Raw genomic sequence first — 26,755 nt, 5'->3', positions numbered from 1 at the left:
AATCTGATGAAAACAATGTCTCTTTTATTTTACCGGTGAGGAACTGAAGAGGGAGGGAGGAAGGAAGTTGACATACGTCAAAGGCTCCTCTGTGGCTGGCACCGCACTCCATCTACAGTACTCACTGAGTCCTTACAACAGGGATAGTATCACCCTATTTGAACAGATGAGGAAAATGAGGCTCACAGAGGCCGGTGAATCTGCCTCCATTTGTGAAGCGAATTATTGACCCAAATGGGTCTAGAACTCAGGGTTCTTTCGAGAGCATCCCATGGCCTCCTGAAGGCCTGAGGCTGCAGTGGGGGCTCCATGTTGCATTGGGTCTTTCAGCTTTAGGGTCCAGAGCCAATTCCTTCAGCCTTTGGGGCTTTGACGGGACATGGCTACTCTCCTTGGGGAGGTCACCGGGTACCCAGACAAGATGGAACCAGCACACACAATGTTAAGTGCCTTAGCCAGGGGAGCATGATAGAGACTCTTGTCATAGGCCAGTGAAACATGGGGCTAGGGAGGGAGCATCTGCCCTCTGAGACCTGTAGCTCCAGGAGGGGGCCAGTCACTGCTACGGCCTTCGACAAAGCGTGTAGACACTGTCAGCCTGCCACCCAGGAGAGAGCTGTGGGAACACATCCCTCTACCCACTTCCTTCCTTCCTCCAGTCTCCTGCTTGTGATGGGACCCACTGCAGGACCCAAATGGAAGTGAGAGAGTCAAGGAGGCTGCTCATGGATCCGCAGGGTCAGCCTCCTGCAGCGCAGAGCAGGGTGAAGGTGGGTGGAGGGTGGGTCTGAAAAGCAGATTCTGTGGCACCTGGGGAGGGGAGGGACTTCTGTCCTGGGACTTGTCTGGAAACGTGTGGGACATGGTTTCTGAAGTCCTGTCCTTCTCCTTCCACTCCTGGGCCCCCAAGAGGAGGGAGATCTTTGTTGTTGGACAATATCTTTCCTTATCCACTATCTTTCACATCCTTGAATTGGTTTTGCCATTCCCTTTCCTAAGGGCATAAGGATAGAAGGAAGGTGGGTTGCTGAAATAGAAAACAGAGCTGGAGTAGTTTTAAATAAATGCTTTCTGTATACGGTGTCCATGGTGAGTGTATGTGTTTCTGCAGAGACACCTGCTTTCACCTGTGCCCCTCCCCTTGTAAGGCGAGTCAACTCTCCCTCTCCGAGGGCTTACACAAGTAGAAGGCTAAGCAACCTGGCACTGAGCGAAATTCTCACCTTCTACCTGGGAGGCCCAGCCAAGACCGGCCTTGTCAGGTCAAGAGTAGGTAAAGCTTCTCAAGAGCAGGGTGCGCCCCGGTTAGGCTCTTGTCACAGCTACTGTGTTTCTTAAGGCAATAGGAAGAGTGGGCTAGCCCTCCTCCCTGCAACCCTGCATTGACTGTGTCAGGGGGAATGTCACATGCTTATCAAACTGTTTCCATGGTCCTCTGGTCACACAGGGAGACTACATTTCCCAGTTTCCCTTGCAGCTAGAGTGGGGCCAAGTGACTAGGTTCTGGCCAATAGGATGTGGGGAGAATGATGTATGCTACTTCCAGGACTGGCCTGAATTGGAAGAACCTGGATCCCTGAGTCACTCACTGCTTGGAGGAGAGCTACCAAGGAGATTAACCTTGGCATTGAACTGTGATGCAAGAGAGACATAAATCTTTATTATGTTAAGCCCCGAGATTTGGGGGGGTTGATCGTTACAGCAGTTAGCTTTCATTAACCTCACTAATATACCCTCCTCCTCCGAGTCATTGGCTAGATTTCCTCTCATCTGTACCTATTGATGATGCCCCAAATGCGTGTTAATGTTGTTGAAAACTGACCTCTGTGCTCCGGAGCCAAAATATGTAACTCAAAGGCAGAGTTTGGTATAAGAAGGAGGATAATTTATCACTTTGCTGGGCAAAGGAGGCTCAGCAGGAGAAGGTTTTCAAAAAAACTGCAAGCCCCCCCCCTAGAGGAAGGCTCTGGAGGGTCTTATAGGGAAATACAGGATCTAGCTGGTTTTGACAGAAATTGTGTACCCACTACCAGCCTCGTTCTTCATGTCTTTGGGGTGGTACCAGGTTCCTGAAACGAAAGGTTGAGAAGGGAGGGGGGAGGTTTGCAGGAGAGAGGAAGAAGATGACTTAGTTTAAAATCAAACCTCCAGAAAGCATTAGTGCAGCTAGAGTGGGGCCTTGTGACTAGGTTCTGGCCTAGTTGATTTTTGTTCAACTTTATGCTTTTAAGCAGTTTCATTAATAAGCCCTGAAATGGAAATATTCAGGGGGGTTGGTGGTGGGATATCTACTATGTGTGTGAAGAGATATCACCTCTATTTTGGGGTTCCAGTTTTAGGAACAGATGAAAGTGACATTTTTTATAGGCTTTTTTTTAATATGCTAGGCATTTTCTTTTTTTTTAAATTTTTAAAATTTTTTAAAAGATTTTATTTATTTGACAGAGAGAGATACAGCGAGAGAGGGAACACAAGCAGGGGGAGTGGGAGAGGGAGAAGCAGGCTTCCTGCTGAGCCGGGAGCCCGATGTGGGACTCGATCCCAGGACCCTGGGATCATGACCTGAGCCGAAGGCAGTCGCTTAACCAACTGAGCCACCCAGGCACCCAATATGCTAGGCATTTTCACATGTTAATTTACTTAATCCTTTCAAAATCATGAGAGTTAGATATTATTTTGTATTCATGATTCCTGTTTTGCATGAGAAGACACTGGCTCGAAGAAATTAAATAACTCCTATCATCTCACAGCTGGGAAGCCGTCAAGTTACTAATCTGGAGGGAGAGAGATGACCCTCGGGTGGAACAACATAAGACTTTCAAAATGGCATCTGGAGAAGACCAAGCAATGTGAGGAAAGGCATTATCTGTTCATGCAGAGGGGACCCAGAGGCAATGAGCTGCGAGACTTCAGAGAGCTTCACCAAGCATCAGTAGAACACGTGTGTTCTCGGGGAAAACACTTAAAGAGAATAGAAGGTGATAGCCTCCTGTCTCGAATGAGAACCCTGAAGTTCACAGAGGTCAGTTGCCACGTCCAGGGGATCCGGCCGGTAAGATGAAGCACTGGGATTTGAACCTGTGCTCGAAGTCCTTGCTCTTTTTCTCTACTGATAATTGAAGTTCCCTTAGAGAGTGGTCATTCCCTAATCTGAACTTCTATAATTGTTCGGGCTCAATTTTATAAATAACCCACCACGTAGCCACATTTCAACATGAGGGGAACCATGCTTAGGGTGGGGGGCTTGGGTCTGAATCTCTGATGGGTGTGGGGGGGCCTGGCACATAAAGGTTTCCCAGTTGTGACAAATTTCTCCACCCAAATGAAGTCATACCTTCACACTGCATCTGCTAATATTTTTCATCATCGGTTTAAGAACTGTCAATAGCAACCATTGACCTTAATTATTTTTTTCCCCAGAGTTATCAATTTTATAGCAGGTACCCAAGGGGAGTCCAACAAGCTACATGTTTTTCTTTGCTATTAACATGGGTAGAAGTGTGGGGTATGGGGGAGGGGAGTCAGTACTAGTTATTTCTTGAGGTTTCTGATGCTCAGCGTCACCAGATTTCTTCTCTTTTTCATCAAATTCTACTATCCTCCTAAACTTCCCCGAGTGTCACCAATTCTCCCCACCTCTGGCTTTTCTGGGAAGCCTGGGTTGTTTGCCAGTCCAGTGAGGGTTAAGCCGTCTGGGTTCCTGGAGTGGAGCCGTTTCTAATGCTTTCTCTTTGTCAGTGCTCAGTTTCCTCTTGAAAAGATTTATTATCAATTTTTCATCCTCGGCTTCAGCTTGGGCGTTTGACAGATCCTTAGTTATTTCCATGCTTTTGGACACTGCATGAGGAGTCTAGGTTCTCTTTGTTGCTGGGCTTCTCACTATAATTGGCTTGGGTCTTTAATCATGCAAACTTTTCTTGTGAATAATTCTGTCGCAAGAGTGTGGAAGATGGCCTCAGTGGTTTGACAGTTGTTTTAATTCACTAGAAACAAAACAGTTGCCCTGAGCGCCCATGATTTCTCCTGTCCATCTCTGGTTGGGAAAGAAAATTGGAAATGGCTTGGCTGAGATGCCCACTGCTAGTTCAAACTCAGGCTAGGGGGCTCTGGGACACACCGCTGCAGGGAGAACGAGCTCACTTCTCTTTGCCTGGAGGATAGTAACACGCTGGGGTGGGGCGGGGGGAGGTGTTGCTGGCTGTCTACAGTAGCAGCCTCCTCAGTCCCAGAGTTTCCCCAGTGGGTGGAGGGATTCTGCCTCTCCAGGGACAGAGGGAGGAAGATCCTAGGGTGGAGTGTTGGACAGTCTGAGAGACCTAGGTTTGAATCCTGGCTTTGCCACTAACTAAGAGTAGGCTACTCAGCAAGTTACTTACACATTTTGAGGCTCTGTTTGGTTCACTGTGCTCGGGGCCAATATGTGTTTATATTACAGAAGACTCTTGGAGGATTGACTAGAATAATGCCAGGAAAGGGCTTAGCACAATGCCTGGTGCAGAGGAGGTGTTCAGTGACTATCAGACATTGCTATCCACTGGGTTTCCCCATCAATCAAGTCATGCCACAAAGTTGGGCTTAAATAAACCTGGTGCACAAATCAGAGGCTGATTATTAATTCTACATCTCTCAATAATTCCCTCCCCACTCAAGCAGGTGCCTCCATCCCTGGCCTTGTTCATCCTGAGATTTGGGCTTTGGTTTCTCCTCTTCTTCCTCCTCCTTCCCCGCTCCTCTTCTTCTGAATTTGAAGTGAAATTGACATAACTTAAAATGAACCGTTTTATTTTATTTTTTTTTAAGATTTTATTTATTTATTTGAGGAAGGGCGAAAGCGAGAGAGATCACAGAGGGAGAGGGAGAAACAGATTCATTGCTGAGCAGGGAGCCCGATGCAGGGCTCGATCCCAGGACCCCCAGGATCACCACCTGAGCCGAAGGCAGACGCTTCACTGACTGAGCCACCCAGGAGCCCCAAAGTGAACCATTTTGAAGTGAACAATTCAATGGCACTTAGTACATTCACAATATTGCACAACCACACCTATATCTAGATCCAAAACCTTTTGATCACCCCCAAAAGTCCTGTACCTGTTGAACTGTTGCTCCCTATTTCCTCTGCTCCCTTCCCCAAGTCCCTAGTAGCCACCAATCTGTGTTTTGGCTATATGGATTTACTTAATCTGGTTATTTCATATAAATGAAATACATAGTCTTTTGTGTTTGGCTTCCTTCCCTTAGCATAATGTTTTCAAGTTTCATCCACATTGTAGCACGGATCCGTACTTCATTCCTTTTTCTGAGTGAATAATGTTCCATTCTTCCATTGTATGGATATACCACATTTTGTTTATCCATTCATCCATTGCTGGGCAGTTGGGCTCTATACACCTTTTGGCTATTGTGAACAGTGCTGCTATGAACGTGTGTGTGCATGTACTTGTTTGAGTCTCTGTTCTCAGTTCTTTGGGGTACATACTGGTTACCTATTCTAATTCAGCTCCGCTGTGCATTTCTGACCAGCACGTTTTCTGCGAGGCACCGTGACAGAGAGGTGAGGAGTGAGGGCCCCGGTGCCAGGCTCTCTCCTTGGCTACTTACTAGTTGAGTGAGGAGCTTGGCTTCTCTGCACCTCTGGCTTCCCTTCTGTAAAACAGAGTTGTTACAACAGTTCCTCCTTTACGGCAGAATTGCAACGATGAAGTGGACTGATGCCCATAGAGCCCATAGTCTGTGCTTAGTGAACATTGGGCATCACTACTGGTCTCTTCCTCCACTGTTTCCCTCCTGGTGTCTCCTCTTTGATCCCCATTTGTTTAGGGTCTCTCATATATCTCCCAGAGCACCGGTGGCTGAAGTTTCTTCCTGGACAAGGTGGCTGAGTTATTGGGCTCTCCCTTTAACACCGGGAGTCTTAGGACCCTGGGAGACCAAGTCTCTGAAATAGGAAGAAGCTTTAGAGAAGCTAAGCCTTTCAGTGTATTCTTTCCTGACCAATAGGAATCTGAAGCTGCCTTCTTCCTTCCCCCTAAAGCCCCCTGGGTCTACGGTGGCTCCGGAGTATTCCTAGATCCCATATGACTGTCTTCTCTCTAGGGGAGGTGCCCTTACTCAGAGCTGCCAGTTGACTTATAATTTTTTCCCCTTCTGGTCATATTCCTGCTCAAGGAATGGCTTCTTATTGCTTATAATACTAAGATGATTTCTCTACAATCCAATGAAGCAGGTAGCTCTCTTCCCGTTTTATTTCAAAAGGAGTGGCCTCTTTTTTTTTTTGGATGAGAAATCTTAAACTCAGAGGCATAAGGTAATTGTCAGGGTCACCAGCAAGTGAATTGCAGAGCTCAGATTTGAACACGCTAGCCAGGCTTAGGAGCACCTGCTCCTTCTGGTTTGCACACTGCCAACCACCCTGGCTTCCTGATACCAAGCCCAGCTGAATTTTCCTTGGTCCATTTTCATCTGATCTGTACTAAGCCAGTGAAGTTTCATCAAGCTGAGAGCACCTGCCAGGCTTGTTCTAGCCCCAGATCTTAGTCCCAGCTGTTCTGCTTATCTAGAATACCATACCTCCCACCTATGCCAATCCTGCCACCTGGCAGGCCTAATTCAAATCCCTCTTCCTTCACTAAAGTCCCCCACCGAGCTTTTCAATCAAGATGTTGTTCTTCATTTTGGAATTTCCTATCGCTCTTAAAGTTGCTGCCTTTCGGGGCTTCAGCTAGCGCAAGCGTTGCTTTTGTGTGAATTACAAGAAGGCCTTCATTCTCTCTAAGCCGCTGAATTGCAAAAAGATGTCCCCTGCCTCCCTCTCAGCTGAGCACTTTTGTGCAGCGTACAGACTGTACAACCTCACTTGGCCATCTTGCCTATCTGACAATTTCAAAAATGATTATCTTCTGAGTACAGAATATTCCTTAGTCACAGAGATTATAAGAGTTCCACATTCATTCATTGTCGCTCACAATTAGATTTTAAACTTTTTGAGGGCAGGAACCATAATTTATCCTTCTGTTTGCCCCACCTTGCTTGGCCCAGAGACAGCTGTGTGGTTGGTGCTGAGACCTCAGTGTCCAGCTGATGAAGTGACTCAGCAAGTGTTGTGTCAGCTCTTGGCTCTGAAGGGACCCAGCAAAACTCTCTCAGGTAAGATTAGACTGACACCTAAAGGTGACCTTGGGGACTCTGTTCCACTCCAGCCCATTTCTTTTTTCTTTTCTTTTTTTTTTTATTATGTTATGTTAATCCCCATACATTACATCATTAGTTTTAGATGAAGTGTTCCATGACTCATTGTTTGTGCATAACACCCAGTGCTCCATGCAGAACGTGCCCTCTTTAATACCCATCACCAGGCTAACCCATCCTCCCGCCCCCCCTCCCCTCTAGAACCCTCAGTTTGTTTTTCAAAGTCCATCATCTCTCATGGTTCGTCTCCCCCTCCGATTTGCCCCCCTTCATTCTTCCCCTCCTGCTATCTTCTTCTTTTTAAAAAAATTTTTTATTATGTTAATCACCATACATTACATCATTAGTTTTTGATGTAGTGTTCCATGATTCATTGTTTGTGGATAACACCCCAGTGCTCCATGCGGAACGTGCCCTCTTTAATACCCATCACCAGGCTAACCCATCCCCCCACCCCCCTCCCCTCTAGAACCCTCAGTTTGTTTTCCAGCCCATTTCGCAGCTTTGGAACACATCCAACCTATTCCTTCAGGCTCCTGCCTTTCTGGAATGCTGACTCCTTCCCTATTCGCCCAAACACACTTAGAGCTTTGTCAGCTCAGATGTCACCTCCTCAGGGAGACTTCTCTCCTGGAAGCCTCTACTGAAATCAACGTCTCCCTCCTACAGTTCCTTAGGTGGTCTTTCCTTTCTAACCCACCGTTCCTGACTCTTAGAAGTGCTTCTTCAGATGCAGCTCAAGTTTCCCATTTCTGAAATCTGTTTGCATCTGGGCGGTGTATCCCAGAACACACTGGGGCCTCCTCTCTGTCTCTCTCCTAGGTATTTCTGAGGACCGGATTTGTGCCTGGAGCTCAGTGGCTGTGGGATTAGTGGCCAGCGGGGCCCCTGGCAGCACATATTCTCCAGCAATGCGCCTCTCTTCACAGCAACAGAAACATTTGCATCCCTCGCTTAACATTGCCTGACACTTGGTTGACACGTTTCCCAAGCTTTTTCTCACCTCTTCTCTGGTTTTGTTTTCACAACTTGTAGGATATGAGAAAAGAAATGATTATATCCATTTCACTCGTGAGGCACCTTCCGTTGGGGAGGCAGACATCTCATTGTCTGGTGACAGGGACCTGCTGCCACTCACTCGCTCGGGTGTCAGGAGCTCAACGGACCACTGGGGCATGGTGACAGTTTGACTTTTGTTTCATCCTCTTAACTCTTGCCTGAAGTTAACCATTCAGTATCCTTTGAATTCCCACTGCATGGAAGCCCTGAGGTCAGGAGGCTGACTGGGTGTGAGGATTGAGTATCCTTGTCAACTCCAAAATCCTATGAGCACAGCTTGCTGGAGTGATGTGTCAGAACCCCGCATCCTGGGCGTCCAAAGGGGTCCTACTTTTCTTTTCATCCACTCTCTATTCATTGATTTTTTTGGAGTATGTGTTCCAGGGGCAGGGAGCCTATAGCCTATATTTGGGACTGTTTGGCAAATGCCTTGGTATAGAGTGGTGGGTCTCTGTCTCAGCTGATGTTAGATTCACCTGGGGCACTTTAGAACCACCTATACTTGGCACCTTTATAAGTTCCCCCCAGGTGACTCTGATGGGCAGCCAACATCGAGAATGGTTCTCCAAGGCCTGAACTCATAGTCCGAGACTCTGCTTTATTATTTATTTTTTATTTTTTAAAATTTTTATTGTTATGTTAATCACCATACATTACAACCTTAGTTTTTGATGTAGTGTTCCATGGTTCATTGTTTGTGCACAACACCCAGTGCTCCATGCAGAACGTGCCCTCTTTAATACCCATCACCAGGCTAACCCATCCTCCCACCCCCGTCCCCTCTAGAACCCTCAGTTTGTTTTTCAGAGTCCATGGAGAGACTCTGCTTTAACTGGGGGATGGGAACGATTGGCAGGTCTCTGTACCTTGGGGGCAGTATAAAGAAAAACGATGGTGGTCTTGGTAGGAAGAGCCCTTCCATTCTAGACCAGCTGAGAGCCAAGTTCACTTGATGCTTCTCTAGGATCAGCCTTTGTTAGCTCTGCTACTCAACAACTGTGTGGTCTAGGCTACCTTTACCTCTCTGATTAACTCCTTTATCTACAGAACAAAGCCAAGAACTGCATGGCAGAACCTCTATTGGCACCAACTAAAAGAAAAAAAATATGTAAAATATATGTGAAAGAACCCAGGACCACGCCTGGTGTGTGCCTGGTACAGAGGAGGAGCTCAACAACCCTGAATTGAAAAGAATCAAATATTATCCTGCCTCTCATAGGAAAATTCTACATATCAGCCAACCACCTTGTTTGAGTACCTTCTATTTACAAAGAATTAGGATAGGATTTAAACATTCTTTTCTTTCTGTGCATAGGAGGGAGAGATACAAAGATGCATGAAGGGACAATGTTAGCTTCTGCCTGGCATGGGCAGACAGGAAAATAGGGAACCACATGGAGTTCTATCTCTGTAACACACATCGATTTCTGCATCTTTATTTCTGATACAGACCTGGATGAAGTAAATGTTAATCAGAGATAAAATCAATAGGCTGTGTGGGGCGCCTGGGTGGCTCAGTTGGTTAAGCAGCCGACTCTTGGTTTCGGCTCAGGTCATGATCTCAGGGTCTTGAGATCAAGCCATGCTTCGGGCTCCATGCTTGGTGGGGAGTTGGTTTGAGATTCTTTCCCTCTTCCTCTGCCCCTCCCCCTGTTTGGGCATGCTCTCTCTCTCTCTCTCCCTCTCAAATAAATAAATAAAATATTTTTAAAAAGTCAGTAGTCTGTGTGAGCTCAGGGCAAGGAAGAAACAGTTTTCCTTGGGGAGATAAGGGATGCCTGGGGTGGGCTGGCATTTGAGCTGGTTTTCTTGAAAGGTGTGCATTTCCACAGGTGAGGAAGAACCAGAAAGAGAGTTCCAAGCTGAGGGATGACCCAGATGGAGGCTGGGAGGCTGAGGCATGAATTCGCAGGCATCTGTTGAGACTCCATTAAGGGAAGGCTTTGTCTGCTTTGCTAAGGAATTTGAACCTTTAACCTGAAAGCAAGTGGGGACTGTTGGAAGTTTGCATCTTGGAGATAGGTACCAGTTGGAGATTTTGGTTCACTGATCCTAAAACAGGCTGGGAATGGGACACGACTCTCCACCATGACTCCCCATCCTGACCCATGGCAGACACTCTATGAAGAGCAGCCGAGTCTACTTCCCCCGGTTCTGCTTTCTCACCTGGAGTCCAGGTATGGCATATAGGTCCTGTCCTTTTGCATTGCTCCTGGAATCTGTTTCTTTATCAGATCGGTTTTGGAGTGCTACCCCGTTGGATTATCTGCTTAGCTTTGTGTTTTGGTGGTCTGTCCTGGAAAGTGTCTTAGATTATCCGCTCCCCCCACCCCACTCCATCTAGCCTAAACTTCCCACAGCCTTTATTCAGGGAGGACTCATATTCCCCCGATCTGAAAGCAGTCTGGATATTTGTTTTGGATGTATCTCGGCCCAGGGTCGTTCACTTGTCTGCAGACTGGAGGCAGGAGGACCTGCTGGGTGGGTGTGACTACGGCCTGGGCTGAGATGATTATGGCCGGGACTGGGGCTTGTCATGGGGCTGCCAGGTTGTAGGGAGGGAGCGCCCCGTGGAAAAGACCCCATGACATCAGAACCGACAGGACTATAATTTACCTATGACTTCATTAGGCCCCCCGCTTATCTTTCTGAACGTCTGGTCTCCTGACTCACCACTTGTTTTTGTTTGTTCATGACGGTCTGAAGTCTTGGAAACATTACCTACGATCTGAGTAATCAGGACTAATGACCTGGGGTCGGTTTTGGAAGGTTGGTGTCAAGCCCTTATTTCAAACGCTGATACTTCTTTTATTGAAAACAGGGAGATTTTTTATCCAAACGCTAGACCTGTTAACTGAAGATCTGGGGCAGGAGGAGGGGACCGGGAAACATTCTCAGACCATCCCTAACAGTGACTGCGCACAGAGATTGGGATGTGATTCTGGAAAGGGAAGAGCCGTTAGATCAGGCTGGCCTCTGGGCTCCCATGGATCCACCTTACAAGGGGAGCCCTTCTCTGAGCAGGTCCTTCAGACAGGGATGTGGTTCCCAGCTGCGCTGCATGTTGGAATCATCTGGGGATTTTTACAACACGCTGACAGTTGGCTGCCACCCCGACATTCTGACTTCAGCGGTATACGGCACAGCCTGGGCACTGGGGTTTTTTTTTTAATTTATTTTATTTTTTTTTCTTATGTTAATCCCCATACATTACATCATTAGTTTTAGAGGAAGTGTTCCATGATTCATTGTTTGTGCATAACACCCAGTGCTCCATGCAGAACGTGCCCTCCTCAATACCCACCACCAGGCTAACCCATCCTCCCACCCCCCTCCCCTCTAGAACCCTGTTTGTTTTTCAGAGTCCATCGTCTCTCATGGTTTGTCTACCCCTCCGATTTCCCCCGCTTCATTCTTCCCCTCCCGCTACCTTCTTCTTCTTCTTCTTCTTTTTTTTTAAACATATATTGCATTATTTGTTTCAGAGGTACAGATCTGAGATTCAACAGTCTTGCACAATTCACAGCGCTTACCAGAGCACATACCCTCCCCAGTGTCTATCACCCAGTCACCCCCTCCCTCCCACCCCACCCCCCACTCCAGCAACCCTCAGTTTGTTTCCTGCAATTAAGAATTCCTCATATCAGTGAGATCATATGATACATGTCTTTCTCTGTTTGACTTATTTCGCTCAACATAATACCCTCCAGTTCCATCCACGTCATTGCAAATGGCAAGATCTCATTCCTTTTGATGGCTGCATAATATTCCATTGTATATATATACCACCTCTTCTTTATCCATTCATCTGTCGATGGACATCTTGGCTCTTTCCATAGTTTGGCTATTGTGGACATTGCTGCTATAAACATTGGGGTGCATGTACCCTTTTGGATCCCTACTTTTGTATCTTTGGGGTAAATACCCAGTTGGGCACTGGGGTTTTTAAAACATCCTGGGGGAGTCTAATGTGTAGCAAAGTTTGGGAGCCTCTAGAATAGGAGGGAGTAGGAATGAGCATTTGGTGTCCAGTGGTCCTCACACTTGAGTGAGCACCAGAATCACTGGGAGGATGCCTGTAAAAACACACATGGCTGGGCCCCACCCCAGAGTGCCGTCTAAGAATTTACATTTCTGTCCAGTTTCCAGTGATGCTGACAGGCCATACTCTCAGAACCACTAGCTTAAGAGAGCTGGGTCTGGCTTTGCCCCTTATGAGCCGCGTAACCCTGAGCATGACCCCCAGTCGTAAGAAGTACAGTTTCTGCTTTTATAACATGGGACAGCAATGGTGACTAGCTCGTGGGCCTCTGTGTGCGTGAAATGAGATGATATTTGCAAGTTGCTTAACCCGGGGCTTGGCCCACAGGACGTGCGCAACCCATTATCCGGGTGTTTCCTTAGGTTCTGTCCTGCCAGCTAGTGAGTGATGTCCAAGGGCGTCTCTGCTCCTGGGGGTCCTACTTTCAGGGTTTCTGGAAGAAGAAAACTGTTACTCTCAGGAGCTAGGAGTGCTCGGGCAGGGGCGGGGGTTGTCTGGCAGGGTAGGGGCCCATGCTGGGGATGCAGGCACATGTCATTCGATGATTGTCAATGGGGCCCTTCAGCCAAAGCTGGGCGGGTAGGGGCTGCAATGGAGGCCTGCTCTCCTGCCCAAACTTCATGTTACTCACATTCCAGACCCATCTAGTGCGGCCAGTGGTGGTTGTCCTGGTGTCACCATGGAAACCAAACTGCTACCAAGGGAGGTGGGAACCGGGCTCTAAATGGTGTTGGAAACCATAAAGCATGTCCTTGAGAGGAGCACTGGGGATCTCCCTGCTCTGTCTTTCCCTTTTCTCGTGCAATTTGCCCAGCGTTCTCTTCTGTGTATATTTACTTCCCCTCCCCATTTTGCTGAGGAGGGAACTGAGGCACGGCACACATGTCCCTGCAGGTGGACAGGATGCCCATGTCAGCCTGCAGCTCTGCAGGCCAAGCCGGCACTGTGGCCACCCCCTTTCTGAACACCCATGCACATCACATGGAGAAATGGATTTTTGTTCCTTAATGGCTTTACCAGGTCAACTCTCAGGGACTTTTTGATATGCTTAAACGTTCTATTATTTTTTTTTCTTAGAGTGGTAGAAATCTAGTAAATCTTTATTACTTCCACATGGTTTGAAGGCAAAGTGCCCCGATTTCCATTTTATAGTTTGGGCCATGCAGGGAATGGGGAGAAGGCACATTCGGGATTGGCCCGGAAGGTGAGAGACTGGCTCATTCTCTCCATTTCCAGTTCTGGTTGGCCAGAGTGAAATTCTGCCCGTGCCCAGGGGCCCCAGGGGTGTCAGCCTGGGTTTTTTTCTGTTCTCCCTGGACTGAGAACTGAATGAGAGATGGAGTTAGGGAATGATCTTAGAGAGGCCATGGGAGGTCGTTGAGTCCAGGTTATTTCTAGATAAGGACACCGTCCCCTGGAGGGGAGTTGATTTGCATCACAGAGGATGCTAGTAACAGAACAGAGCCTAGACACCTGGCCCCTGCCTTCCTTCCTCACTGGGGCTCCTTGCTCTGTGCCCCGACACGAGTCAGGCATATACCTATGTGCGGACTGCTGGGTATCTATTACTCTCATTTGATATTAATTGATGGCTTTGTTGTGATTAGTGCTAAGCCCTTCCTGGAGAGGGAGGTATGGTATGGTCCACATAAACGCTGCCAGCCGCACACATGACCCACAGGCACCACGTGCAGAACAGTCACTGGTATTGAGTTGGTTGCTTTAAGTAGCTGTGTTTCATTCAAGCCTCACAACTCACAGAGGTGGTTATTAGCATCCCTGATGCCCAGATCAGAGAAGTAAAGCCACTTGCCTAGGATCACACAGCAAGCAGGCAAGTGGCAGAATGATTTGAAGCCAGGTTTGGTTGATTTACCAATATTCTTCAGCCACTGTACTACACCGCTACCTGCCCTTGCAGGCTCAGGAAGATTCTGTCTCAGAGAGAAAGCAGCAAGCCACACAGAGGAAGACGGTCCCCTGTCTACCTTGAACTTTTGCAGACCTGGTTTTCTGCAAAAATACAATTGCTCAGAAACTGGCTCCTAGGGCATCATGGCTAAGGCCATCCTCTAACTCACATTGGTGCAAAAAGTGAAAACACTTCAATTAAGTGTATTATTTCAAATATGAAGTATTTGGCTGTTTGATCATTTTTATTTCATCGTCAATATGGCTAACGTGTCACTTGGCTGAAGTTTCCCATTTGCACGGACCCTGCCTGCCTGCGCGCTTCCCTCTTTCTGGGGACCGCGATAGGAAGGAGAGACGAAAGTTATTTTTAATTTGGCCACTGAACGAACATCCAAATCTTTCCTTCCAGCAGCCAAGCCTATATGTTTTCTCACCAGGGTATTAATTACCCGGCTCTGGGAACGGCCAGCTGGGCGGCTCCGGTGGCTCAGCAGCCCTACCGGCCACAATGCCATGGCTCATGGACGCAGCAGGACCCTGAGGCTTCAGCAGGGAGCGTCCTCCTCCTCAATAAACTCAGACATGGGTACTGGCTAACTTGTTAAACACATTTATTGATTTCTTGACAGTAATCAAACACAGTGAGTGACCATTATAAACAAGGAAAGAAAGGCATTCGTTTGTATTTTGTGAGATCCGGCTGCACCTGGAGAGAAAAGACACCCCCTTCCCAGGAATTTACAAGGCAAAGTGCATTCCTTCAAGGGAGCATCACAGTGGGGTGGGGGGATGGCAGTTTTGAAATGCAAGAAATCTGTCGCCTGCTATCTCAGGCTGAAGCTCACCTTGTATGAATGATCGAGCCATGGAGTGGAATTAAAAGTTATACTTGCTTAGCAAATGCATTCCTGATTGCCACAAACTCAGTCAAAACTGGCTGCAAATGAACAGAACACGTAGATGAAGGAACAAGTGAAATCAAAGAATGCAGTTGCAATGGAGTCAGGGCTTCGCCTGTAAGGAAGGAGAACAGACCAAAGGCGGAAAAATGAAATTAACTTGTTAAACACATTTATTGAGCTGTTAACAATAACCAAACACAATGTATGACCTTTGGAAAACAAGAAACAGCAAATGGATCGATTCTGATCTTGGCAAATCCTACTACAGATATGTGACAAAGGGGAAATAATTCCATTTCTTTATAGTCTGCAGTGATATATATACAATGTGTATCTCTTCAAGGTCTGTCCTTTGCTTTTTGAATTTTTTTTTGAGTAAACAGAAGAATCATAATCTAGAAATAAGTGTCCTTGGCCAACTTTGTCTTGGTTCACCTGTCACCAGCACCCTCAGAGGATCCTAGGACACCACCCAAGATAACTTGATGCCAAGAACAAAGTCCGCTTGATGCTGTCGGAGCTGTGTTTTCTCCTCTCTCTCTTTTGGAAGAATTTTGTATGTACAAAGGCTGAAAAGTCTCATTGGGTAGATTTATTAGTTCAGGAAAACAGTATCAAAATTGTAATCTGGTTAACTGGTTATTTTCTTCTAAGACCTCTTATGAATGAGCCTGTTTTTTCTGAAATTTGACTTCCCATCTTGGAGGCCATGTTGAGTGTGTCTGTGTGTAGATATGTTTGCACGTGTTCGCATGTGTGTGCGAGTGCTTGTGTGTGTGTGTGTGTGTGTGTGTCAGTGAGTGTGTGGAAGAGATGTGTTCCTCTGCCATGGTTTTGCAGACACTTTTCATGAAGAAAGGGCCAATCCAAAGAGTGAATGAGGCTTGAGGGAGAGAGGGAGAGAGAAGAAAGAAGGGGGCATTCTAGGTTACATCAATTCACAGTTGTAGCATTTCTTCTTGAGATTCTTCTTGGTCTCGTTCCCTACTTGAGGAGCCATTCATTTACTGGAAAGAGAGAGAAAGGAAAACACACACACAATACAAAACAAGGCATAGTTGAATTAATGCACGCAAAGTTTGGGGGTCTTACTCCAAAGGAGAAGGGACAGTTCTGTAAATTGTATGTATGTATCCTGACCACCCCCTCTGCTTCCTCATAAACCTCTAGGCCTGAGCTGTTCCATAGGGTTGTTACCAGTCACATGCGGCTACCATAAATTCAGTTAATTAAAATGAAAACTAAAAATTTAGTTGCATTGTTGTACTAGCCACACTACAAATGTCAGATAGCCACATGTGGCTAGTAGGTACCATACCAAACAAGGTAGATATAGAACATTTCCAGAGTTGCAGAAAGTTCCAGTGGATGGCAGCGCTCTAGACGAGGGTTGGGCAAATGACAGCCCACAGGCCAAATACAGCCTGTGATCTGTTTTTGTCTGTAAAGTTTTATTGGAACATGGACACACACATTCATTTACATATTGCCTATGGCTGCTTTCACTCTACAACATAAGAGTGTAGCAGAGACTATATGACTCAAAAGCCTAAAGTATTTACCTGTTGGCCCTTACAGAAAAAGTTTGCCACCCCTGCTCTAGACTATACGCTCTGCATGGATGGGGCCCTATCTGTCTTCATCACCACTGTATTCCCATCACCTAGCTAAGTGCCCAGCACACAGTAGGTGCATCATAACTAGGTGTTGAATAAAGGGAAGGCTCAATGAATGGATTGTTTTTCTGGTAGTTCTGGCTGGAAGGGAACAGAAAATTATAGTTTTGACACTTTGTGTATGTCTGACAGAGAAAAAAGAAAGAAGGAGATGCGGGGGAAGTAGGAGAGATGAAGTGGGGGACCAAGGGGCAGCTGCCTGCTAACATCCATAGTCCCCATATTAGGGTGGCACGTTATTGCTACAAAGGACTTCCCCATCTAGGCTCTCATTTGCTCCTCACGAGTCATGAACTAGATGGTATAGAGACTGTCATGAAAGAAGCCAGGTCCAGAGGGGAAATGAGGTGGTTGGGTTTACCTGGCTTGGTAGTGACAGAACCAGGCCAGGAGCTCAGGTGTGTGGGTTCCTTGTTGAAGACATCTCCATGACTCCGTTCTGTCTCCATCTTCCTTTCTATGTTGAGGATTTACCACAATGATCAACAGATACTTAGCGTGTGTAGGAAGAGAGAGAGAGCTGGATGTGGACGAGAGGGTTACAGGAGGCAGGAGTCATCTTAAATGTCTCGTTTAGTAGGGATAATAGTCACCGCTAGGGAGAGAGCACCGGAAAAAGATGTGCTCACACATGTTACCCTCATTGGATACCTGGCATCCAGAGTATTTGCTCCCCTTTTGGGAGAAAGGGGGTGGGGGTCCATTGTGCACATAGCTAAAAGCTTGAATGCTTCTAGCTGTCCTGTTCTAACAGATGACATTGGAAAATCAGCCTCTCTGGGCCCTTGGGTAAAATGGCAATAAAACTGCTATCTTATGCTAAGTGAAATAAGTCAGAGAAAGACAAATACCATATGATTTCACTCATATGTGGAATTTAAAAAACAAAACAAATGAACAAAGGGAAAAAAGAGAAAGAGAAAGAGGCAAACCAAGAAACAGAGTCTTTAAGTACAGAGAACACACTGATGGTTACCAGAGGGGAGGGGGGTTTCGGTGAACTAAGTGATGGGGATGAAGGGGTGCATCTGTCGTGATGAGCACCGGGTGATGTATGGAAGTGTTGAACCACTAAACTGTACACCTGAAACTAATATCACACTGTATGTTAACTAACTGGAATTTAAATAAAAACTTAAAGAAAAAGAAAAAGGAAAATACCTCCCTGGCTCCCATCAGTTTAAAGTCATATGGTGCTGTATATATGAGAGGCTTAAGATGAGGTCTGCAACTTTCTGAAATGTCCTTAGTGTAATGATTTGTAACTATTTATGCAAAAAAATGTATATAACCCTAGCCAAATATTCTTTCATGGGAGCACCTTCTTCCTTGTGAAGACTGTATCCTAGGCAGCTGTCCTAACTTGGGCTCCAATAAAACTTTCTCCCTCCCTTTTCTTCCTTCCTTCCTCTCTTCCTCCCTCCCTTCCTCCTTCCCTCCCTTCCTTCCTTTTATTTCTTCAATGCTGTCTTGCTTGAACCGGAAGGGATTTGAACATTTGACACCCCCTTCGCCATCTCTATCTCTGTATGTCTATCCCTATCTCTGTCTATCTCGAATGCTACAGAGGTTTTATCAATGGGAAAGCACCATACAAATGGAAGGGGGTGGTCTCACTGTGATTTGTGATCCCGATTCTAATAAGACGACTGAGCCCCGGTGGGGGCCCGCTGCCCTCCAAGCCAGCACACCCACCTCTATACTGAAGCTTCTGGGCTCGGTTGTTCGGACAGTCCTTCCCCTGTAAACTGAAGTTGATGTTGGTGCGGATGCAGCGATTGCTGAGCGGCTGCACAGGCCTGAAGTTGTCACTCATGCTCAGAAAGATCTGAGATGGCTGATTCTGGCTGAGCAGGCGTAAGGAATGCATCTGCAGGGAGAGACACAGCTGAGTCCCACCTACTCTCCTAACTGTGCTAGGGAGCATGTCAGACCGCGTAGACCGTGCCCAAGCCAGGCGGTCCTGGCTGTCTGGGACAGGGCACACGTGAGCACTGCAGAGACCCCTGTTTCATGGATTCCAGTGTGTTGCAGGCCTCCTGATGCCTCTGTGCACGGAGCGAGCCGGGCTACTACCTCACCAGGTCACGCATGTCTCTGAGCAAGTCCTTTGCTCTCTCTTAAGCTCAAACACACCATCTGTCAAAGGAGGAAATCCATCTGGTTGTTCTCCAGGGTCCCTTTTTCCTCTGACACCTCATGGTTCCAGAATTTCCAATAATTCAGGAAATTATTCCCCCCCACCATGGGTGTTATCCACACCGTAGTGATTGTTCCAGGGGTCAGAGCTAAATTAAGCTGGATCAATTTGGTTGCTTTTCTGTGACTACCAGGACAGGGCGGCTGGACTAAAGATTTTCCGCCATGTTCCAGCCCAGGACTGCGAAGCAAAGGAAGTTTTTAACAGGAAAGGAGAACAAAGAGAATGTGCAATAAGAAGCGAAAGAGAACAGAGAGGCCAGACTTCCGGTGAATTCCGGACATCAATTTCTGATCTCAACTCCCATAGGATGCCCCCATATCTCTTGAATACCTCCTTTTTTTCTAATTGAGGTATCTGGAGGGGGTGGCTTGCACCAAAAGAATCCCAATCAACACAGATAGGACTGGAGACTTCAAATGCTTCAGACTGTTGGGACGTGAGTACATATCCTGTCAAGGAGATTGGATTCTGCTTCCTTTGCTCATCTTCCTTTCGAGTTTTTATAGACGATCTTAGAATGCCAGAACTGGAGCAGACGTGACTTACCCCCCTCGTTATAAAGGGGAGGAACTTTCATTTCACATGGTGGGGGTGACAGCTGTGGGAGTGCACAGTGAGCCCTTGGCAAAGCTCACACCCAGTGCTCAGACCTGGTTCTCAGGTAGTTCAAGGGCATACTAGCCCTGTGAGATGCTCTAAAAATACTTCACATTTCAACAGTTTGTGAAATGCTCAACATCCCATGCCTCTTCTTGGAGACTGACACATGTATTATCAATTTAAAGGCCTCGACAAGTTTCCCAGTAAGGAGATCTATCTATCTATCTATCGATCGATCGATCTATCTATCTATTTATTTATTTAAATGTAGGCTCCACACCCAGCATGGAGCCCAACCCAATACGGGGCTTGAACTCACGACCGTGAGATCAAGATCTGAGCTGAGATCTAGAGTCGGATGCTTAATCGCCTGAGCCACCCAGGGGCCCCTATTTAACTTTTTTTAAAACCCAGCTTTTTCAAACATTTTTGGACACACCATCCATTTTGCTCACTTGCTGTTTGAACATAATGACTGTAGCGAACACTTTGGGAACTGACCTTGCTGTCTTTTCTCATTCAGACACGTGGGATGCTTCTACAATTTGTTCATACTAAGCCTTTTCAGATGCTGGTTTTTCAAACATAGGTGTGGTGATTTGAATTGTGGACCCCCAGAATTCATAAATTGAAGTCCGAACCCCCTAGTACCTCAGAATGTGACCTGATTTGGAAATAGGGTCATCGCAGGTGTAATTAGTTAAGATGAGGTCTTTAGGGTGGGCCCTAATTCAGGGTGACACGGTGTCCTTATAAAAAAAGGGATTTGGGCAAAGATGCAGGGGAAGAATGCCACATAAAGATGGAGGCAGAGTGGGCAGTGCTTCTAGGAGCAAAGGAACACCAAAGATTCCTGGCTACCACCAGAAGGACGGGTGGGAAACAGATTCTTCCTTACATCCCTTAGAAGGGGCCAACCCTGCTGACACCTTGATCTTAGATTTATAGCCTCCAGAGCTGTGAGGCAGTACATTTCTGCTACTTAAGCCACAGAGTTTATGTTACATTTTGTCAAAGCAGTCCTAGCAAACTAATCAATAGGCACTCCATAAACCCAGCCAGTCTTGACATCATCTTCCCCATTAGCTGAAAGACCGCAGAAAAGCTCACCTGCATCCTGGTTATATAGACAGGTTTGTTCATTATTATCCAACTTGCTGTCTCATAGCAGGGTGGGATAGTCATCGACCCATCATACGTAATGAAACTAGAGGTCTCTGGATATAGTTCCTCTATATTAAGTCCCTGTAGTAAATAGGCATCATCTAGAGAAGGAAATAAGAAAGACTTAAGAGTTAGGTTTCTTGAGAACGTGCTGGGGTTGCTGATAATTTCTTTTTCTTTTCAGACTTAAGAGGACCATATCTGCAGGATAGGCTACAAAAATGAGCACCCCCCCCCCCCCCGCCCCAATCTCAGTTATTTTCAACAACAAAGGCTTATTTCTTGCCCACATACACGTTAACCCTAGGTTGGCTGGGAGCTTCCTCCATGTCCTCATCGTCCACACTCTGGGACTCAGGCCCTGACGGCAGCTGCTATCTAGACCCTTATGAGTAGCAATGAGAGAAAGCAACCAAGATGAAGCATATGTTGGCTCTTAACTCTCCCATCCCAGAAGGGGCACATGTCACTTCTTACATTTTAGTAGCCGAAAAGGTAACATGGCCAAGGCTGACATCAGGGATTCAAGGAAGCACATTTCTCTGGTAGGACGGGGCACTGAATATTGGCAAACAGAAGTGTGGTCTACCACGAGGGCACAAGAATGAACCAAGTCCTTGCTTACGGTCCCTGAGACCTAGACCCATAGCATTATAGTCATAATGAAATACGCAATTAAAGGCTTCAGGGCTGATTGAAACATTGCCTGGTCGCCATTCTTATTTATTAACATTGTTTAATTAAAAGAACATTTAGAAAACACTTTTTTTTTTTTTAAAGATTTTATTTATTTATTTGACAGAGAAAGAGATAGCGAGAGCAGGAACACAAGCAGGGGGAGTGGGAGAGGGAGAAGCAGGCTTCCCGCCAAGCAGAGAGCCCGATGCGGGACTCGATCCCAGGACCCTGGGACCATGACCTGAGCCGAAGGCAGTCGCTTAACCGACTGAGCCACCCAGGCGCCCTAGAAAACACTTTTAAAAAGAAAAGCAAATCAGGCCAAATCTACCATGAGATTCAACAGTTAAGTCCAACAAGTGATTTCATTTTTGTGGGTCTCTTCCCTATTGCATCCATGCACATAGCCTTTTCTCTTTTTACACCTACTTGAGATAGTCACATTCATATATATTTTACTGTTAAATGTGCTTTTTCAATTATGAGAGTGACATAAGTACATATCAGACTATATGGAAAAAAGAGAGACAACAAGAGGATAATCAATACCTCAGTCATCTGAAACAGTGGCCATGAGCATTTTGGTCTATTTCATTCTGATTTTTAAATTCAGTGCACTGGTTGTATTTCTGTAAACACTGTAATGTACTGAAGTTTTCAAATACCCACAAATTCCAACGAACCTCTCTCACCCTCCTCCTCTCCCTAGGATCCTTCCCCTTCTTTCTGCACGCTCTTCCTCTCTTCTCCTGGCTTCCAAAACACAGTGTTTGGTATTCCTATTTTTCTGGCCATTCTTTCTCAGGTTCTGTTGATTCTCCACCTGCTTCTCTCAGTGTTGACATTTACTGGGGACAAGTCCAAGGCTTTTTTTTTTTTTTTTCTTCCTCACTCTACAGTGAGAAGCCCACCTACATCCATGGCTTCCATTGCCCTCTGAATCCAGGTGACTCCAGATCTAAGTGTCTGGGGGTCTTGTCATGAGTGTCCACCACTGTGGTCGGTCCAGGAGGCCCAGGGAACCCAGTGCCTCCAGGTGGAGGGAAGAGCCTGGCTCCTCCAGTCCTCCTAGAGTCTCTCATCCATGTTTCCAACTCCCAGTGGGAAAGGACTAACTCTTCAGCGGTTGACATAACCTCTCAGGTTTAGGACTGTGCCCGTATAATGGTACAAAAGGACTTTCACATACAGCTGGAACCTCACAAGGACCCTTAAGATTGGTCAGGCAGATAATAGCAAACATCCCCATTGACAAGATTAGAGAGGCAGAGTAACCTGCCAAAGGTCACAGAGCTGGCTGGTGACTACAGAGTGGGACCAGTTCTCCTGACTTCCAGCCCAGAGTCATTCATTCACTCAACAGATGTTCAGTATGCACCACTTTGTGCTGGGCCTAGGATTAGGTAGGGTCTGAGGAGAGAGCAGTGAACAAGATAGATGCAGTGCCCACCCTCATTCTATTGAAGAGACAGACAAAAATGGCCAAATTAATAAATGCAAGCTCTCCTATCAGGTGGTAATGAGTGTACCTTGGCCAGGCCTGTTCCTACCTTCCAATCCTGAGCATCAGGAGGCTAATCCATGTTCCTGGGCACAGGCCCCCATCCTTTCCCATCTCTTCCTCCAGAAATTGCTCACTCAAGTTTCTCTGATAAAAAAGAGCCATCTCTGCCAAGGGAACTTGAATTTCAGTGCCCCTTCACTCGTCAGCGGAATTAAAGAACAAATCAACTGATCCAGTGGTTTGGAATGATGTAAATAAAACCGCTGTCTGTCTGCTCCATCCCCAACTCCTCCTCCCGGCCTCTGACCACCCCGAGGGGGGACCTGAATGTCTCCAGAATGACCATGGAGGCAGACAGAGTGGTCAAGCTGGATTTGGAGGCCAACCCTAGGAGGAAGGCCTTTCAATTTGCATTACATGTGTCCACCCTCCCAACCAAACACCAGGGAATCCAGATGAGCCCAGGAGAGATGCCGTGATCGGCATACGGCTGCCCTGGGGGTCCGCACTCTGGCCTGTGGGGTCAGATGCTTCTCCGACAAAGCCACAGTGTCCAGAGCACACACCAACGTGATGCTCCTTGGGAGTCACGTCAGGCGTCAACACAAGAAGCTTCTGTTGAATAGCCATCATGTGGCTCTGTTTCTTAAGCCCCTAATATGTGTCAAGCACTACGCTAGGTATGGGTGAGCAGGATGTAATTAAATGAATGCAGCAAGGAGCCACAGAGACAGTGACATAGATCTGCACTGGGTACATTGAGAGGTTGTCATTTCTGCCTGGGGGTGGGACTCAGGAGAATATTAATCGAGGAGCTGACCTGAACTGCATTTTGAACGACAGGAGGTAATCAGTGCGTAGCTGGCAGCAGGTGGCTGTCAAGGGCACCGTAGACATTTCTGCCAGGGAAAGAACTGAGGATGGAGAGAGAGATGCATAGAGGCTGAGGGCCGGAGTGGTGCTGGGGAGCTGCAGGGGTGGGGGGAGAGGGGTTTTGTGCAAAAGGAAGCCAGCGGTGGGCACAGGCCACACCTGGGAGGTCCTTCTCTGCGCTGTTGGGAGTTGGGGCTTCCTCCTGTAGGCAATGCGAAGCCAGTGAAGGGTTTAGAGCAGGGGAGTAGCAAAATCAGATCTGCACTTAATGGTGCCTGCTCTCACGGAGCTTTGGCCCGCAGATTAACACACTGAATGAGAGAAGGAAGCATCCTGCACATCTTTATTAAAGGTCAATGCAATTTGTTTAACCAAGCTTGCACGCAGAGCATATTGGGTACTCTAGCATGCTGCTATTATTGTATTTTATTTTATTTGGGGCCATGGGGAGGAGGGAAGGAAGGAGGTGGTGGAGCGAGGGGCATTCCAGGCATGACTGGAATAAAGGAAAAGAACATTTCTGTTTCTCTGAAACCAGAAGCAGCCTCTGTGTTGCATCCATATTCGAGGCAAGTTGGTGTGTGTGGGTGGCGGGGGGTGGGCAGGCGAGGAGCAAGACGCTATGTTCGGGGATGTAACCCACACAGTAGGGTAACAGTGTGCTCCCAAAACACTGCTGTGCCCGTATCCCAGACTCCACCTGCTGGGGTCCTGCCGGGAGATTCCTCTTCGCCCACGTCCCCTGAGAGATGCAATGCTCCATTGGAGAACTCGGGTAGCTTGCGGGCAGTTCCACCTTCCCGGGATCCTCACTCACCACTTGGTTCACACTTCACCTTTTGCCCTTCTTCTTCTTCTTCTTCTCCTTCTTCCTTCTCCTCCTTCTCCTCCTCCTCCTCCTTTCTTCTTCCTCTTCTTCTTCTTCTATTTGTAAGTAACTTCTACACCCAATGTGGGGCTCGAACTCACAACCCTGAGATCAAGTTACGTGCTCCACTGACTGCGCCAGCCAGGTGCTCCACCTTTTTGCCTTTTTTGTTTCCTCATGCTCCAGAACTTGGAAAGACCCAGTGTGAAGAGTGTGAGCACTGGACTCAGACCTGGGTTCGAATGCTGACACTGCTGCTCACCTTCTGTGTGACCTTGGATGTGCACGTAACGGCGTGAGCCTCTGTTTCCACATCTGTAGTATGCAGATGGTTGGGGTAGCCATAGGACTGAATCTATGTATCCCCCCAAAATTCATATGTTGAAGTCTTAACCCCTGATGTGACGGTATTAGGAGGCAGGGCTTTGGGGAGATAATTAGATCACGAGGATGGAGCCCTCATGAACGGGATTAGCACCCTTATAAAAGGGACCCCAGAGAGTGCTCTCACCCCTTCATCCTTGTGAAGATTCAACAAGATTTCCGTAACCCAGGAGAGGGACCTCGCCAGAACCCAGCCATACTGCCATCCTGATCTCAGAACTTCAGCCTCCGGAACTGTCAGAAGTAAGCTTCTGTAGCTTGTAAGCCACCCACCAACGTAGTTTGTGAAAGCAGCCCAACTTATAACTGAGACAGAGTACTTGCCTCCGAGTTGTTCAAAGAACAAATAAGATCCCACTTTTCAAGTACAGATGGTCCCCAACTCAGGATAATTCAATTTACGATTTTTCAACTTTATATTGGTGTGAAAGCAACAGTCATTCAGTAGAAATCATACTCTAAGTTGCGAATTTGGATCTTTTCCCAGGCCAGCGATAGGTGGTAGGATCTTCTTCCGTGAGGCCAGGCAACGAGCCGAGGCTCCCTGTCAGCCCCTGGGTCGTGAGGGGTCAACAGCCCGCAACCTCCAGCCATTCTGTACCCACGCACAACCATCTACATTCCGTTTCTCACTTTCAGCGCAGTATTCAATAAATTACATGAGATAATCAACGCTTCATTATAAAATAGGCTGTGTGTTAGATGATTTTGCCTAACTGTAGGCTAATGTTGCTCTGAACACGTGTAAGGTCAGCCAGGCTGAGCTATGATGCTCAGTAGGTGAGGTGTATTAAGTGCATTTTTCACCTAGGATATTTTCTTTTTTTTTTTAAGATTTTATTTATTTATTTGACAGAGAGAGACACAGTGAGAGAGGGAACACAACAAGCAGGGGGGGTGGGAGAGAGAGAAGCAGGCCCCTCACCTAGGATATTTTCAACTTATGATGGGTTTATCAAACGGAACCCCATGGGAAGTCGAGGAAGATCTGTACTTGGCAGAGGGCCCAGCCTACGGCACTTGCCCAGGATGACCTCTTCCCTGGGATAGGCTCTGCTTGACCTCCCTGAGGTCTCCTGGCTCGCTCCAGCTGGGTTAGTGCCTTCCTTTCTCACCATATTTGTTGAATCAGCTTGCCAATAATAACTTACTATTTAAATGTCCCCGCCACCCTGCGAGCTTTTGGGAGAAGGGCTTCTGTCTTTGATCTCTGAATCCCCAGGCCTCTGCCTGGGGCCCACCATGTACTGGGTGTTCAAGGAACACTGATTGGATGATCAGGAAGACAGTTTCTGCCCAGCAGCTCCACCTGGTGATGGTGCTGGGCAGAAACTAAAGGAAGAACAGGGCGCCTGGGTGGCTCAGTTGTTAAGCATCTGCTTTCGGCTCAGGTCATGGTCCCAGGGTCCTGGGATCGAGCCCCACATCGGGCTCCCTGCTCGGCAGGAAGCCTGCTTCTCCTTCTCCCACTCCCCCTGCTTGTGTTCCTCCTCTTGCTATCTCTCTCTCTGTCAAATAAATAAATAAAATCTTTAAAAAAAAAAGAAAGAAACTAAAGGAAGAAGAGGCAACATCATTTGTCAGGTGATGGGGAAAGATCTCTGAGGCTCCAGTCCTTACCACTAGCTTAAATACATACTGCCTGCTCCTCTCCCCAAATAGAGGCCGCCCCCCCCCCCCCCCCCCCCCCCCCCCCCCCCCCC

General features: G+C 47.1%; 1 protein-coding gene across 1 annotated transcript in view; it reads right to left on the bottom strand.

Moving 5' to 3' along the window:
* Nucleotides 1-16,045: 16,045 nt before the first annotated feature.
* The window catches only part of CA10 (carbonic anhydrase 10), a 537,563-nt gene continuing 526,853 nt past the window's right edge, over nt 16,046-26,755 (bottom strand). The window contains exons 8-10 of the mRNA XM_021703952.1: nt 20,692-20,846; nt 18,474-18,648; nt 16,046-16,109 (exon numbers count right to left, since the gene is read on the bottom strand). Of these exons, the coding sequence (XP_021559627.1) occupies nt 16,087-16,109; nt 18,474-18,648; nt 20,692-20,846 (353 nt within the window). The 3' untranslated portion in view covers nt 16,046-16,086. The remainder of the gene's footprint in view (nt 16,110-18,473; nt 18,649-20,691; nt 20,847-26,755) is intronic.

Source organism: Neomonachus schauinslandi, chromosome 15 (assembly GCF_002201575.2).
Source record: "Neomonachus schauinslandi chromosome 15, ASM220157v2, whole genome shotgun sequence".
Lineage (NCBI taxonomy): Eukaryota > Metazoa > Chordata > Mammalia > Carnivora > Phocidae > Neomonachus > Neomonachus schauinslandi.
Note: the sequence above shows the minus strand (reverse complement) of the source record. Positions and strands in the feature narration are given on the sequence as shown.